This window comes from Rhineura floridana, chromosome 1 (assembly GCF_030035675.1).
Source record: "Rhineura floridana isolate rRhiFlo1 chromosome 1, rRhiFlo1.hap2, whole genome shotgun sequence".
NCBI lineage: Eukaryota > Metazoa > Chordata > Lepidosauria > Squamata > Rhineuridae > Rhineura > Rhineura floridana.
In genome coordinates, this window is record NC_084480.1 from 617,519 (window position 1) to 633,792 (window position 16,274).

The 16,274-nt window shown below is 52.0% G+C and overlaps 1 protein-coding gene across 1 annotated transcript in view; it reads left to right on the top strand.

Annotated features, from left to right (window-relative positions):
* Nucleotides 1–13,759, top strand: part of RGP1 (RGP1 homolog, RAB6A GEF complex partner 1) — a 16,099-nt gene extending 2,340 nt beyond the window's left edge. The window contains exons 2-8 of the mRNA XM_061612572.1: nt 7,502–7,638; nt 7,851–7,934; nt 8,703–8,852; nt 8,945–9,091; nt 9,728–9,855; nt 9,980–10,157; nt 12,993–13,759. Coding sequence (XP_061468556.1) covers nt 7,502–7,638; nt 7,851–7,934; nt 8,703–8,852; nt 8,945–9,091; nt 9,728–9,855; nt 9,980–10,157; nt 12,993–13,216 — 1,048 coding nt within the window. The 3' untranslated portion in view covers nt 13,217–13,759. The remainder of the gene's footprint in view (nt 1–7,501; nt 7,639–7,850; nt 7,935–8,702; nt 8,853–8,944; nt 9,092–9,727; nt 9,856–9,979; nt 10,158–12,992) is intronic.
* The last annotated feature ends 2,515 nt before the right edge of the window (nt 13,760–16,274 follow it).

Below are 16,274 nucleotides of genomic sequence, written 5' to 3' on the forward strand. Positions count from 1 at the left end.
AAGCCATCCAAGCTGGTGGCTATTACTGCGTCTTGTGGGAGCAAATTCCTTAGTTTGACTATGCGCTGAGTAAAGAAATACTTCCTTTTGTCTGTCCTGAATCTTCCAACATTCAGCTTCTTTGAATGTCCACGAGTTCTAGTATTATGAGAGAGGGAGAAGAACTTTTGTCTATCCACTTTCTCAATGCCATGCATAATTTTATACACTTCTATCATGTCTCCTCTGACCCACCTTTTCTCTAAACTAAAAAGCCCCAAATACTGCAACCTTTCCTCGTAAGGGAGTCGCTCCATCCCCTTGATCATTCTGGTTGCCCTCCTCTGAACCGTTTCCAACTCTAGAATATCCTTTTTGAGATGAGGCGACCAGAACTGTACACAGTATTCCAAATGCGGCTGCACCATAGAGTTATACAACGGCATTTCTAGCCAATGGATGAAGTCATAGCCACGACTGACAGTTAGGAAAGCGGATCCAGCCAATAAGAGGAAGGAAGAGTTAAGAGGGAAGCGCCTGTTATTTAGGGGAGAGGCTTCTCTGTTGGCTTTTAAGCTTTTCTTTGGTAGAGAAATAGTGATAACGGGGCTTATCCTGGCCTTGATTTGCCATTAAGTAGCAGCAGGGAAATAGGGACTGCTGCTGTCATCCAGCAGCGTTTCAGGGGTCGAGGATTTTAGTGCCAATTCAAAGCCGGAAGGTAGCAGCAAAGAGGAGTTCTGATGTTTCTAACTTGGTTTTATTAATCCAAAAACAAACGTGATATCATTCTGAGTTTGTAAAGGTTTGACAAATTACTCTGCTAATGCAGATAAAGTTAGTCCATCATGGTTAATATGCCTGTATTGCAGGGAGGTGGGGCTGTGGCTGAGTGACTGGATTAAACCACCCCTGCAAAGTAGCTCGGGCCAATTTCAAGTTGGATATGAAGTGTAATCCAAAGTTGTTCTCCTGTCATTAAGAACATTAGAAGAACCCTGAAGCAGGATCAGGCGAAGGGGGCCCTTCCGGTCCAGCATCCTGTTCTCACAGAGTCCAACCAGATGCCCCCAATGGGAAGGCCACCAGCAGGGCCTGAGCACAACAGCAGTTATGCCCTCTCCCAGTTACCGGAAACTGACATTCAGAAGCATATCACCTCTGACTATGGGGGCAGAGCACAGCCATGATGGTTAGTAGCCACTGAAGGCCTAATTATCCTCCATGAAGTTGTCTCATCCTCTTTTAAAGCTATTTATTTATTTATTACATTTATATACCGCCCCATAGCCCAAGCTGTCTGGGTGGTTTACAGCAATTAAAAACAACAAAAACAGCTGTCCAGGTTGGTGGACATCACTGCCTCTTGTGGGAGTGAATTCAGTAGTTTAACTATGCACTGCATAAAGAAGTACCTTCATTTGTCTGTCCTGAATATTCTAGCAGTTAGTTTTATTGGATATCATTAAGTTCTAGTGTTATGAGAGAGGGAGAAAAGCTTTTCTGTATCCGCTTTCTCCGTGCCATGCATAATTTTATACATGTCTATCATGTCACCTCTGACTCAGAGTTGGAAGGGGCCTATAAGGCCATCAAGTCCAACCCCCTGCTTAATGCAGGAATCATAGAATAGTATAGTTGGAAGGGGCCTATAAGGCCATCAAGTCCACCCCCCTGCTCAATGCAGGAATCCAAATCAAAGCATTCCCGACAGATGGCTGTCCAGCTGCCTCTTGAATGCCTCCAGTGTCGGAGAGCCCAATACTTCTCTAGGTAATTGGTTCCATTGTTGTATGGCTCTAACAGTTAGGAAGTTTTTCCTGATGTCCAGTCGAAATCTGGCTTTCTGTAAGTTGAGCCCATTATTCCGTGTCCTGCACTCTGGGACAATCGAGAAGAGATCCCGGCCCTCCTCTATGTGACAACCTTTCAAGTACTTGAAGAGTGCTATCATATCTCCCCTCAGTCTTCTCTTCTCCAGGCTAAACATGCCCAGTTCTTTCAGTCTCTCCTCATAGGGCTTTATTTCCAGTCCCCTGATCATCCTTGTTGCCCTCCTCTGTACCTGTTCCAGTCTGTCTGCATCCTTCTTGAAGTGCGGAGACCAGAACTGGATGCAGAACTCAAGATGAGACTTACCTTTTCTCTAAACTAAAAAGCCCCAAATGCTGCAACCTTTCCTCCTCTCAGGGGAGCAGCTTCATCCTCTTGATCTTTCTGGTTGCCCTTTTCTGAACCAGTATCCTTTTGGAGGTAGGCTACCTGAATCCTTTTGGAGGTAGGCTACCTGAACTGTACACAGTATTCCAAGTGCAGCCTCACCATAGATTTACATAAAGGCATTATTACATTGGCAGTTTTATTTTCAGTCCCTTACCTAGTGGTCCCTAGCATTCAGTTTGCCTTTTTCACAGCTACCGCACACTGGGTCAACATCTTCATTGAGCTGTCCACTATAACCCCAAGGTCTCGTTCCTGGTCAGTCGCCACCAGTTCAGATTCCATGAGTCTATATGTGAAATTAAGTTTTTTTACATAAATTTACACTTGTTTGCATTGAATTGCATTTGCCATTTTCTGCCCATTCACTCAGTTCAGAGCTCTTCACAATTGCTTTTTGTTTTAACTACCCGGAACAATTTAGCATCATAAGCAAACTTGGCCACCTCACTGCTCATCCCTAACTCTAAATCTTTTATGAACAAGTTAAAAAGTGCGAGTCCTAATTCTGATCCTTAGGGGACTCTAGTTTCTACATCCCTCCATTGGGAGAACTGCCCATTTTTTCCTACTCTCTGCTTCCTGCGACTTAACCAGTTCCTGATCCACAAGAGGACCTCTCCTATTATTCCATGACTACTAAGCTTACTCAGGAGTCTGTGGTGAGGTACCTTGTCAAAAGCTTTTTGAAAGCCTGCATTTATTTATTAATTAAATTATATCCTGCCCTTCTTCCCAGTGGGAGCCCAGGAGGGCAAACAAAAACACGAAAAACACTCTAAAACATCTTAAAAGACTTTAAAATATATTAAAACAAAACATCTTTAAAAACATATTTTTAAAAGCTTTTAAACAGTCTTTAAAGGCAATTCCAACACATATGCAGACTGGAATAAGGTCTCTCCTTAAAAGGCTGTCGCTTCAGACTATACACCACTTTACCTGTGCCTATAAAGAGATTTAAAATAAATAGATAGGGGTGATTTCTGTGGAGCTCTTTGATCCACTCAGCACTGTTTATACTGGTGGCCACCAAAACATCACACAGCAATCATGAACGCTATTGGGACATTAGCCTGTTCTTAGTCTTCTGGCATACTACCTCTGAACATGGAGGTTCTATTGGCATGTCTGTTACTGAATGGTAGAGAATCCCTTTGCATGCAAAGGCTTCCAGGGTCAATCTCTGATGGCTTCTCCAGGCAGCACTAGGAAAGAGCCTGGTCAGAATCAATGAGAGTCTCTGCCAGTCTGTGTGGACATTACTGAGCTAGATGGACCAGGGGTTCCCATGTTTCTATAAAGTTTCCTGGATGATTTTGGCACTCTGGGCAGCAATGGCTTCCTCTGAGCTTAACTGCCAGCTGCCCCTCTCACCTCTCTGGCTTTACCTTTTGGTTTCATTGCTGCTACGGTGCCCTTCCAGTCAGCTTTCTGCCTGTTTCATGCTCATGGGGCTAAGGCTGGCAGAGCTAGCAAGGTGGCGAGATGGGCCGGCAACTTTACAGTTCAGCACTGGGTGAGTCTGCTTCACCTCCACATAAACTCCAGGGGGAGCCTTGATGGAGGAAGAGTGGCCCGTTTGCCTTTGGAAAGGGCAAGTGGTCCACTGCAGTGCTCCCACTTGCTGCCCCTTTCTCCCCCTGCGGCTGCCCTTGCCATCTGGTCTGCCGGGGCAGTGAGCTCATCTCTTCATACAGGAGGTTCATCTGTGAGGTGGGTGCTGATGCTATGCGCGGTCTCTGCACCCCAGCTGGATTGGCAGCTCCATCACGGAATGGAATGGCAGAGACAGAAGAAGATCTGCTTACAGGCCTCTAGTGGCCTCACTTCCTGGCGTGGGATGGCCACCTTTGTTGGCGTCCCCGCCCCCGATCCGGAGAGAAATGGCTGTCCTCTGCTGGCTTGCCCAGTAATGCAGCGGAGCTGGCGTGACCGGATTGGGATGTTTGCTTGAGGTGCCCAACCGGCCAGCCAAGTTGCGGGATATTTGTTTTGCAGCAAGCTGGCTTGGGAGGGCTTGCTTCAGTCCACATCTGTGTGGAGCAAAGAGATGGACATTGGGAGGGCAAATTGTGGGAGACCCTGGTGCCCTTCAGTGCGGTGGGGGTGGGGGGTGGCACCCTCTGGTCCTTGGGTGGCGTTCTGCCGTGTGGCTGCTGGGTTGTGCAGGGTTTTCTCCTCCCCGGTGGCTGGAGGATGTGCAGATCAGACAGCCATTGCCTGGAGCCATTCTGAGGGAAGGTCAGAAGAGGGAAGGCCTGGCACAGATCCAGCTTGTTTGCATCAAAGGGCGCCCAACCAGGTCTGCATTCCTGCATGGAATGCAGGCCTTGCTGTGATGGTGCAATACCCATCCTTCTGTGGCCTTAGAATCATAGAATAGTAGAGTTGGAAGGGACCCATAAGGCCATCAAGTCCAACCCCCCTTCCTCAGGACCCCCGCCTTCCTCCCACTTCCGTTTGATGTAGAAATGATTTTATTGTAATTTATTTTATTTAAAATCTTTTAGTTCCATTTTTTGGTCAAAAAGACCTCCAAAGTGACTCATAGCAAGATTATTAAATACAGTAGGGCTCCACTCATACGGCAGGTTATGTTCCAGGCCCCTGCCAAAAAGAGAAAGCAGCTGGAAAGTGGAGCCCTACTGTATTCCAGCCACCGTGCTCCAGCTGACAGCGATCACCTGTAGCGCAGGGAGCTCACACGCTACATCTAATCGCTGTCAGCTGGAGCACGGCGGCTGGAGCTCTCCGCGCTACAGCTGATCACCCCACTGGCACCGCTGGATTAGCGGAACGCCGAAAAGCACACCCTACTGTAGCATTAAAAAGCAGCAGAGCAGTGAAAAAGCCAAAAAGAAATAGGAAACCGTCAAGGGGCAGCCAAATCCCCTGTCGCTTGGCCTACAGCCTGTGCCAAAAGGCAAGCAGCGAGGATGCCAGTTGTGCCTCTTGTGCTCACCAGCTGCTGCAGCATTGTGAACCGACTAATTTGGCCTGGGTACTTTTCAAAGAGGGCAGCCCCATGTAGTGCACATTGTAAAGCGATGCACATTGGAGTAGAAGAATTTCTGAATTTCACATAGGTGCTTATGGAGTCTGAACTGGTGATGACTGACCAGGTGCCAGCCCATAGGGCCATGGTGGCAGCCTGATGAAGCTGTTCACCTGGTGTGTGGCAGCGGTGGAAAAGGCGAATTCCATGCGAGGGATCATTAGGAAAGGAACTGAAAATAAAACTGCCATTATCCCATTATACAAGAGAAGGAAAAGGGGAGGAATTGTCGGGACACGTTATTTCCCACTTGCGTGTTTTGGGGAAATGGATATAAGAGGGCAAAGCCCTCAATGAAGCTGAATGCTGGAAGATTCAGCACAGGTAGAAGAAAGGACTCCTTCAGGCAGTGCACAGTTAAACTCTGGAATTCACTCCCACCTGCGTGGTTGGCTTTACAAGAGGATAAGGCCATCAGTGGCTACTAGCCAGGATGGCTATGGTCTCCCTCCACAGTTAGAGGTGCAGTTCCTCTGAATACCAGTTCCCAGGGGCGGCTTCTGTGCTGAGGTCCCGCTTGCAGGCTGCCAACAGAGACATCTGCTGGGCCACTGTGAGACTAGGATGCTGGGCAGGGTGGGCCGGTGGCCTGATCCAGCAAGCTCTTCTTATGTGCTTGCTTTATAATAACTTCAGTTTGCTTCTTGCTGTGGCACAAACATCTGTGGCCAAGCCTGCTTTTGACGAGAGAGGCCATGGCTGGTGCACAAGGCGCAATGCTCCTGGCTTCTGCCTCTGCCTGAGGTGCCTTCGTGAGCAGTGGTGCCTCGAGTCTAGGAGCTGCCTCCCAGCCCCGGCGATGAACCTTTTGGTGAACAGCAGCTGCATCCGCAACCGGCTGCGTCCCTGAGCCCAGCAGCCGTGCTGGCATTTGGGCCTCAGAGGTTGTTAATTCCTCCTTGGGGGAAGGTGTGGCCCCCGCATGCCTGAAGGAGGCAAAGGTGAGGCCGCTCTTGGGAACAGCTAACTGAGGCTCCATAGCCATGGGCAACTACTGCCTGGGTTCAAATTTACCTTTTTGGGGGGCGAGGAGTTAGAGCAGCTGGTGGCCTCTCAGCACCCGATCCTTCTGGATGATCCGGTCCAATCTGGTTTTAGGCCTGTTTTTGAGACAGAAACTCCTCGGAGTTGTGCCGGGCCATGAGCAGGGAGTGGCTCCCTTTTACCTCTCCTGGACCTCTCGAGGACTTTTGAGATCGCTGGCCGTGGCTAGGACCAGTGGGCGCAGTGTTGGGGGCTGCAGTCCTGCCTGGTGGGGCAGCCTCAGGTTGTGATGCTGGGAGGCCTGTGGCTCTGCCTCAGGGCCGCTGGCTGATGGGGCCCCACAAGGTTCCATCCTGCCCCCTGGCCTACTGAATTCCTACGTAGAAAGAGAGGTTTGGAATGCCATTAGCACAGCTCCTCATGGCTTCCGGGAAATTTTCCAAGATCCCTCCTCAGGCACTTCACTCCCTGCCTCTCTTTTGGCAGCCAGTCATGTGTGAGAGTGCCACGAGGAGGCGGAGGTGGCCCAGTCTGGACTTGGGGTGTGTCTTCTGGCCTCTGGTCCTCCAGAGCTGAATCTCTGAAACCAGTCTTCGTTAGTGGGGGGAGGACAAATTGGTCAGGGTGCCCATCAGAGTCTATCTTGTCTGCAGTAGGTTCCTTCTCACCAAGTTTTCATAGAATCATAGAATAGTAGAGTTGGGAGGGGCCTACAAGGCCATCGAGTCCAACCCCCTGCTCAATGCAGGAATCCAAATCAAAGCATTCCCGACAGATGGCTGTCCAGCTGCCTCTTGAAGGCCTCCAGTGTCGGAGAGCTCACCACCTCTCTAGGTAATCGGTTCCGTTGTCATATGGCTCTAACAGTTTTCTTTGTTTTGGTTTTTTAAAAAAACTTTGAGTGGGTAACAGGAGGGGAGGAAGAGGGGGTTGGGGTTCCTCTGGACACCACAAGAGCATGTTTTTGGGTTCAATCCAGAAAGGCTCTTCCTGGGAAGGGGCCAAGTGGGGCCAGTGCTGACCCCGACAGTGTGGGTCTGGGGCCTGGGAGAGGCTGCTCCGCACAGAGGAGGTGGCAATTTTCTGGAAATTCCGAAAGCGTTCCAGGGAGCACTGGGGCAGCCTGAGGAATCCCCACCCACGTGCCGACCCACACGCAGGGGTCTTGCAGGACGTATCTCTGTGCCTTCTGTCGTGCTGTCCGCCGGGAGCCTTTCTGCTCCATCTCACTCAGAGCCTGCCTTGCTCCCCTCCCTCCAGTGAAATGCTGGCCTGGGCTAGCGCTCAGATCCACTGCCAGTTCCATGCCAGCGAGAGCCGGGTTGTCCTGCCCCCTTCAGATGACCACAGGCATGACGTCCAGGCAGAGAACGAGACAGTCTTTGTCCCCAACAGAGGTGAGCACATCCCAAGAGCCACCCCCGGGCGGGAAGGAAGCCAGTGGAAGGCCACAGGAGGGGTGGCTCGTGGCCAGCAGGCTGCCCTGGGGCTGGTTGCCAGACAGCAGTGCCGATGTGCCCGGGCAGAGAGGAGAGAGGGGCTGGGGCTGCGGTGGGGGTAGAGCCCTGGCAATGGGTCTGTGCCAGTGACACTGGGCTTTGCCTTGCAGGGGAGCGGGGCCACTGCATCCTCTCCACCCCACCAAAGATCCTCTTCTGCGACTTGCGGCTGGACCCGGGCGAGTCCAAGACCTGTGAGCAAGACCCCTCTCTCTTCCCTCTCCCTTGCCTCCTGAGGGGACTCCTGGGGACGGCCTGGCCTTGTGAGATGGTGGAAGAGCACTGAAGGGGAGCCTGAGGGTGGGGGTGGGCAGGCCTTTGGGCACCTGTGGGGGATGCCAGCACTCCCTTTCCAGTTGCATTGTCCCGTGGAAGTTCTCCAGAAGGGAGCCAGTCGAGGGTGGAGACACTGCTCTTGAGAGGCAGAGGTGCCTTCGAAGGCAGGATCCTTGCTCTGCGCTGAGTCGCAGCCTGGCTGATGCCCCCCAAAGCCAGTCCCTGCATGCTTGAGGGGCGGGGCTTGTGGGGGGGATGCACCCAAGTCAAGCCCACCCCCTCCAATGGATCTTTTCAGGAGAGCAGAGTTTTAGTCCAGGGGCACATGCAGCCAACCAGCCAGGGCCGTTTGTAGGCGGCACTAACTGGGCCTTGTGGAGTCAGGATGGGAGGAGCCGTCAAGGACTCTGTGGCCACCCGTTTCCCTCTGGCTTGTGGGGGCATGGGGTGGGCTCTTGTCTTCCCCACAGGTTCTCCTAGCAGCCCCTCAGCAGCAGCGGAACAGGAGCTGTGAGGTTTCCCTCCTTCACTGGCCCGGAGCCGCTGTTGCTTCGCTGTGGGTCAGCCTGCCAGTGCCCCCCGCCCCCGGCCAAGCTGTCTGGAGTAGGCAGGCCTCCTCCATGGGAGCCAGAGTGCTCGGTGTGGCTGTGAGACCCTTCATGCCCACAGCCTCCTCCTCCTTCCAGACTCCTACTGTGAAACTCTGCCGGTGGATGGGCCCCCCTCCTTCCGAGGGCAGGCGGTGAAGTACGTGTACAAGTTGACCATCGGCTGCCAGCGGGTCAACTCCCCCATCAAGCTCCTCCGCGTCCCCTTCCGAGTGCTGGTGCTGCACGGTAAGCCTCCCTCACCTCATGGGGCCGGGGTATCTGCATGGACCAGAGGCCTCTGATGCTCCCCCCACCCCGCCCCCACCATCTCTCCGCAGGACTCAAGGACTATCAGTTCCCCCAGGATGAGGCTGTGGCCCCCTCCAACCCTTTCCTGGAGGAGGAGGAAGGGGTGAAGAAAGACTCCCGACTGGCAGACCTGGCCACGGAGCTGCTGATGGTGGCCACTTCCCGACGGAGCCTCCGTGAGTGCCCTCCCAAGCCTTGTCCCCTGAGGCACTGGCAACTAGCCCTCTGGCCTTGCTGCCCTGTGTCCAAAGGCACACCTTGCTGGCTGCCCTGGGCCCACTCCGCTCGTTCCCCGACAGTTTGTGTGGAACCCTCTTCCATCCTCTGGTGGCCCCAGTGGCCTGTTTGAGGGGCAATGACACGATCCCGTCAGCCTGGCCTCCGCTCTGGCTCCTGCAGGCCCAACTGCTGCACTGGGACTTGACTCCTCCCGCACTGCGGCCCTGAATGGAGCCACAGGAGTGCCTTGGGGGTATTGTGTGGACCAGAAAGGTAGCCCAGCTTGGAGCTGGTTGAACTGTGGGGCCCGACCCTTAGGGGCTCCCACGGCCCCCTCCTGGCTTGTCACGGCCTTGGTGGCCCAAGAGGGGAAAGCGCCTTGATGTTGGCAGGGGGAGGGTGCTTCTTCCGCTTCCTGTTCTCTCTGCTTTAAACTTAGGCCAGGGCTGCACGTTCAGCCATTGCACAAGAGTCGGGGGGTTTCATTTGCGGGGGGAGGTCATTTGCAGATGGGAGGGCCCCTTTCCTCCTCCCCTTCCCGGGGTTTGGGTGCCAATAGCCCAGTCTGACTGAGGCGCCTCCTTTGCTCGCAGACGTGTATAACATCAGCAACACCCGTGGCAAAGTGGGGACCTTCTGCATCTTCAAGACGGTCTACAAGATTGGCGAGGACATTGTCGGTTCTTTCAACTTCTCTGAGGGGGATATCCCGTGTCTGCAGGTGAGGCTGCGTGGGCAGCAGTCAGGAGGTGAATCGGGTTGGGCTTCAGGCAGCAGGCAAGCAGCGCGGGGCTAGTCCAAGTCCTTTGGCTTGTGATGTGCTACGTGCTCTCTCCCTCCACCAGTACTTGGTGAGCCTGCAGACAGAGGAGCGGATCCAGGAGGCGTTCCAGCGCCGGCATGGGCAGCCCGTCTCCTACAGCACCCATGCCCGCCACCAGGAGTCCTGCCTCCACACCTCCAGGACCAGCTTCAGCCTGCCGATCCCGCTCAGCTCTGCCCCGGGATTCAGCACCAACATTGGTGAGTCGTTGAAGCCCCTCCAAGCTCACTTCCCACCTCCCACACTGCCTGCCTGCCTGCCTTCTGGGCCAGCACTGTGCATGCAGAAGGTCCCAGTCCTGCCTAATCCCTGAAGAGTCACTGCCAGTCAGTGTAGACAGTATTGAGTCACGTGGACCCGTGGCCTGACTTGGTACCACGCGGCTTCCTCTGTTCCTCAATGAGAAGCACCCAGAGTCTTTCCACCTTCCCACTGCACACCAGGATCTGAGTCAACCCAACACTAGGAAGCTCCGCTATAAGAGGAGATGCGTCTTTGCTCCAGGTCAAAAGCCAGGATTTAGCAAGTTCACCACTAGCACAAATTTAGCCAGAGCTTTTTTTATATTCTTACACAAAATGATGCAGATGCTGCCGTATGTAATTGATGGAGACTCTGCTGAGAAATGCCATCTGGCAAGCCAGGTCAGCTGCACTGACATAAGAAAATCCTGCTGGATCAGGCTAGTGGCCTATCTAATCCAGCATCCTGTTCTTAAGTGGCCAACCAGCTGCCCATGGGATGTCTGCAAGCAGGACCTGAGTGCAAAGAGCGCTCTCCCCTCATGCAGCTTCCAGCAACCGGTATTTGGAAGCATGGCTAGTAGCCTTTTCCTCCATTAATTTGCCTAACCCTCTTTTAACTCCAACGAAGTGGGAGCCAATTCCCTAGTTTAACTAGGTGCTGAGTTTGCACCTCACTAAGCCCCCCCCCCCCCCGGTCTCCCTCCAGCGACTCCTCCAGGCCAGAATTGTCTCCTATGCTGTGATTAGTAGGAGCCAGCATGGGTTTGTCAAGAAAAAATCCTGTCAAACTAATCTCATCTCTTTTTTTGATCGGGTCACTAGCTTAGTAGATGGTGGAAATGCTGTAGATGTCATCTATCTAGATTTCAGCAAGGCGTTTGACAAAGTCCCCCACGACCTTTTGATTAGCAAACTGGTCAATGCAGACTAGATGGAAATACTGTAAGGTGGATTCACAACTGGTTGGAAAACCGTACTCAAAGAGTGGTCGTCGGTGGCTCTGCTTCGGACTGGAAGGAGGTTTCGAGTGGAGTGCCACAGGGTTCTGTCCTGGGGCCGATACTCTTCAACATTTTTATCAATGACTTAGATGATGGGGTGGAGGGAAGCCTTATGAAGTTTGCGGATGATACGAAACTGGGAGGGATAGCTAACACAATGGAAGACAGGAATCAAATCCAAAGGGACCTGGATAGACTAGAAAATTGGGCTGAAATTAATAAAATGACATTCAATAAAGACAAATGCAAGATTCTGCATTTAGACCACAAAAACAAAATGCACGGGTACAGGATGGGAAATACCCGGCTTAGCAGTAGTGCGTGTGAGAAGGACCTTGGAATTGTAGTGGATCACAAGTTGAACATGACCCAGCAGTGTGATGCTGTGGCAAAAAAGGCAAACGTGGTTTTGGGCTGCATAGACAGAGCTATAGTTTCCAGGTTGAGGGAAGTAATAGTCCCACTATATTCTGCATTAGTCAGGCCTCATCTGGAATACTGCGTTCAGTTCTGGGCGCCTCATTTTAAGAAAGATATAGACAAGTTAGAGCGGGTTCAGAAGAGGGCGACAAGGATGATAGCCGGTATGGAGAACAAGTCTTATGAGGAAAGGTTGAAGGAACTTGGCATGTTCAGTCTGGTGAAGAGAAGGCTGAGGGGTGACATGATTGCACTCTTTAAGTACCTGAAGGGCTGTCACATAGAGGAGGGTACAGATTTGTTCCCTGCTGCCCCAGAGGGTAGGACTAGGTCTAATGGTTTTAAGTTGCAGGAGTGTAGATTCAGATTGGACATTAGAAGGAACTTCTTGACAGTAAGGGCAGTTCGGCAATGGAACCGACTGCCTAGGGAGGTGGTGGGATCCCCTTCGCTGGATGTCTTCAAGCAGAGGCTGGACAGCTATCTGCGGGAGATGCTCTAGCTGTGGATTTCCTGCTGTGAGCAGGGGGTTGGACTCGATGGCCTACAAGGCCCCTTCCAACTCTGTGATTCTATGATGGGCAGCAGCAATCCTGGGTTTCAGGCAGGAAAAAGTCTTACCCGCCTGGGGACGGAAGAGGTTCTTTTAAGAGGAGAGCCGGAGACTGAGCCTGGGCGTTTCTGCAGGCAAGCAGGACTCTCCCTGAGCCAGACAGCTGCTTTGGCAGAACAGGGTCAATGAGCAGGATGTGGGAGGAAAGCCCCCCCCCAAATCCCAGGACCAAATCCCATGATTCCTGAGACACAGGGTGGGCACCACGTGTGGCTGGGATGGCTGGAAGCTCCTGCAAGGCCCTTTCCCCCACCTTTGGGGCTGGCCCTTGCAGGACCTCGTTGGAGGGGAAGTCTGTGGAGAAGTGACTGGAGCTCGCGGGGGGCAGATAGGGAGAATCCCACATCATGGCCCCATCTCCCCATCTTCACTCACTGCCCCCCACCCCCCTCCCAGAACCCTCCACTCTGGGAGCCTGTATCCGGAGACACTCTTAGCCTCTCTGTACAAGGAGCAGCCACATGTTGAAAGCGGGCTAGGCTACGGCAATGGTGGCCCCGACCATTGGAGGTGGCAGTCCAAGGATGGGTAGAGAGCTGCGGTAGCAGTGGCGGCTGTTCCCTGCGCTGCGTTAAAGGAGGCTCCTTGCGGGCCCTGCGCATGTGAGGACGTGCAATCACACGCTGGTTCTGCTCTTGCAGTTGTTGCAGAGGGCGGAAGAGGGCCTTTAGTCAGTGGGAGCAGAAAGGCAGCCAGAGCACACCGCCTCCTGCACCATCCACTGAATGCCTCTTCTCCCCCCCCCGCCCTCTCCAGTGTCCCTCAAGTGGAGGCTGCACTTTGAGTTTGTGACCTCCCGAGACTCGGCGCAGATGCACGTGGCCTCTGAGGGCCACTCGGGATCCCTCAGCTGGACGGGGGTGGAGCAGATGGACGTGGACACCTTCAGCTGGGATCTGCCTGTCAAGGTGCTGCCCACAAACCCTCTCCTGGCCTCCTACATCTCCCAGTTCCCAGGCTCCAACTCCCTCACCATCTGAGCCAGGCTGGAAGTGCTCCTGGAAAGGAGGAGGAGGAGGAGGAAGAGGAGGGCCTGCGCCCTCTGAGCATGCATCCTCTGGGTCAGTCTGTCTGAAGAGCCCCCCCCCATGCACCTCAGTGTGGCCTAATGAGAGGCGTGTTCCTGGCATGTGTTCGATCTGCTGGGGGGTGTCATTGTGCAAATGTCCCCAGCAGGGGCCACAAACAGGGTGTGGCTTGTCAGCTGTGGCACTCCTTCTCTCTCTCCCTCCGCCACCCACCTACCCGCCTCGCCTGGCTGGTGTGTGAATTTCTCCCATGGAGAAGGCTGTGCCCGCCTCCACCCTTGCTTCTCCTTGCTCCTCTTTCCCAAAGTGGGGCAGAGGGTCCCAGGGGGCGTGTGGCTGCTGGAGACTGTTGCTGTTTCTCCCCATTGAAAAGCTGCTCTATGGCTGGAGGGCCTAGGCAGCAGAGGGTGGGCACCTGCCTTTCCTGTTCCCACCCCCCCACGCACACATCCCACTTGCTACACTTTGTGTCTGTCTGTCAATAAAAAGATTGTGCAATGGGGCTGCCCTCCGCATGTGATGTTCAGGGGCAAAGGGAGGGTGGCGAGGGAAGGCTTTCTTTCATACCCTGCAAGGCAGGGTGGGGTGGGTCCTTTTCCCTCCCTCCAGCGCCATTCTCTGCAGAGCCCCAAATTGAAATCGGCGTGCTGGAGCGTGGGCTGTTCCATCACTGCTTTTACTGCAAGATCAGAAATGCCTGTGCTCCACGAGGGAGCGAGAGCTTGCTGCAAATCATGTCATGACATGTTCCAGTCATGACAAAGAAGCAAAGTTTCTAGATATTCTAAATGACTATTCCCTAGACCAGTTGGTCATGGAACTGACCAGAGGGACGGCAACCCTGGACTTAATCCTCAGTGGGGACCGGGACCATAGTGCTATTAAATTAAACATACATGTAAATGGCCAATTGCCAAGAAAATCCAACACGGTCACATTTGACTTCAAAAGAGGAAACTTCACAAAAATGAGGGGATTGGTAAAAAGAAAGCTGAAAAACAAAGTCCAGAGGGTCATATCACTCAAACATGCTTGGAAGTTGTTTAAAAACACTATATTAGAAGCTCAACTGGAGTGCATACCGCAGATCAGAAAAGGTACCGCCAGGGCCAAGAAGATGCCAGCATGGTTAACGAGCAAAGTCAAGGAAGGTCTTAGAGGCAAAAAGTCTTCCTTCAGAAAATGGAAGTCTTGTCCGAATGAAGAAAATAAAAAAGAACACAAACTCTGGCAAAAGAAATGCAAGAAGACAATAAGGGATGCTAAAAAAGAATTTGAGGAGCACATTGCTAAGAACATAAAAACCAACAACAAAAAATTCTACAAATACATTCAAAGCAGGAGACCATCTAGGGAGGCGATTGGCCCCTTGGATGATAAGGGAGTCAAAGGTGTACTAAAGAACGATCAGGAGATTGCAGAGAAGCTAAATGAATTCTTTGCATCTGTCTTCACAGTGGAAGATATAGGGCAGATCCCTGAACCTGAACTAACATTTGCAGGAAGGGATTCTGAGGAACTGAGACAAATAGTGGTAATGAGAGAGGAAGTTCTAGGCTTAATGGACAATATAAAAACTGACAAATCACCAGGCCTGGATGGCATCCACCCGAGAGTTCTCAAAGAACTCAAATATGAAATTGCTGATCTGCTAACTAAAATATGTAACTTGTCCCTCGGGTCCTCCTCCGTGCCTGAGGACTGGAAAGTGGCAAATGTAACGCTAATATTCAAAAAGAGATCCAGAGGGGATCCCGGAAATTACAGGCCAGTTAGCTTAACTTCTGTCCCTAGAAAACTGGTAGAAAGTATGAATAAAGCTAGATTAACTAAGCACATAGAAGAACAAGCCTTGGTGAAGCAGAGTCAGCATGGCTTCTGCAAGGGAAAGTCCTGTCTCAGTAACCTATTAGAATTCTGTGAGAGTGTCAACAAGCATATAGATAGAGGTGATCCAATGGACATAGTGTACTTAGACTTTCAAAAAGCATTTGACAAGGTACCTCACCAAAGACTTCTGAGGAAGCTTAGCAGTCATGGAATAAGAGAGGTCATCTTGTGGATAAGAAACCCAAGGCAAGGAGCCCCCACGAGGCAGCTGTGACATAACAACATAAGAAGAGCCTGCTGGATCAGGCCAGTGGCCCATCTAGTCCAGCATCCTGTTCTCACAGTGGCCAACCAGGTGCTTGGGGGAAGCCCGCAAGCAGGACCCGAGTGCAAGAACACTCTCCCCTCCTGAGGCTTCCGGCAACTGGTTTTCAGAAGCATGCTGCCTCTGACTAGGGTGGCAGAGCACAGCCATCGTGGCTAGTAGCCATTGATAGCCCTGTCCTCCATGAATTTGTCTAATCTTCTTTTAAAGCCATCCAAGCTGGTGGCTATTACTGCATCTTGTGGGAGCAAATTCCATAGTTTAACTATGCGCTGAGTAAAGAAGTACTTCCTTTTGTCTGTCCTGAATCTTCCAACATTCAGCTTCTTTGAATGTCCACGAGTTCTAGTATTATGAGAGAGGGAGAAGAACTTTTCTCTATCCACTTTCCCAATGCCATGCATAATTTTATACACTTCTATCATGTCTCCTCTGACCCGCCTTTTCTCTAAATTAAAAAGCCCCAAATGCTGCAACCTTTCCTCGTAAGGGAGTCGCTCCATCCCCTTGATCATTCTGGTTGCCCTCTTCTGAACCTTTTCCAACTCTATAATATCCTTTTTGAGATGAGGCGACCAGAACTGTACACTATTCCAAATGCGGCCACACCATAGATTTATACAACGGCATTATGATATCGGCTGTTTTATTTTCAATACCTTTCCTAATTATCGCTAGCATGGAATTTGCCTTTTTCACAGCTGCCGCACACTGGGTCGACATTTTCATCGTGCTGTCCACTACAACCCCGAGGTCTCTCTCCTGGTCGGTCACCGCCAGTTCAGACCCCATGAGCGTATATGTGAAATGAAGATTTTTTGCTCCAATATGCATAATTTTACACTTGTTTATATT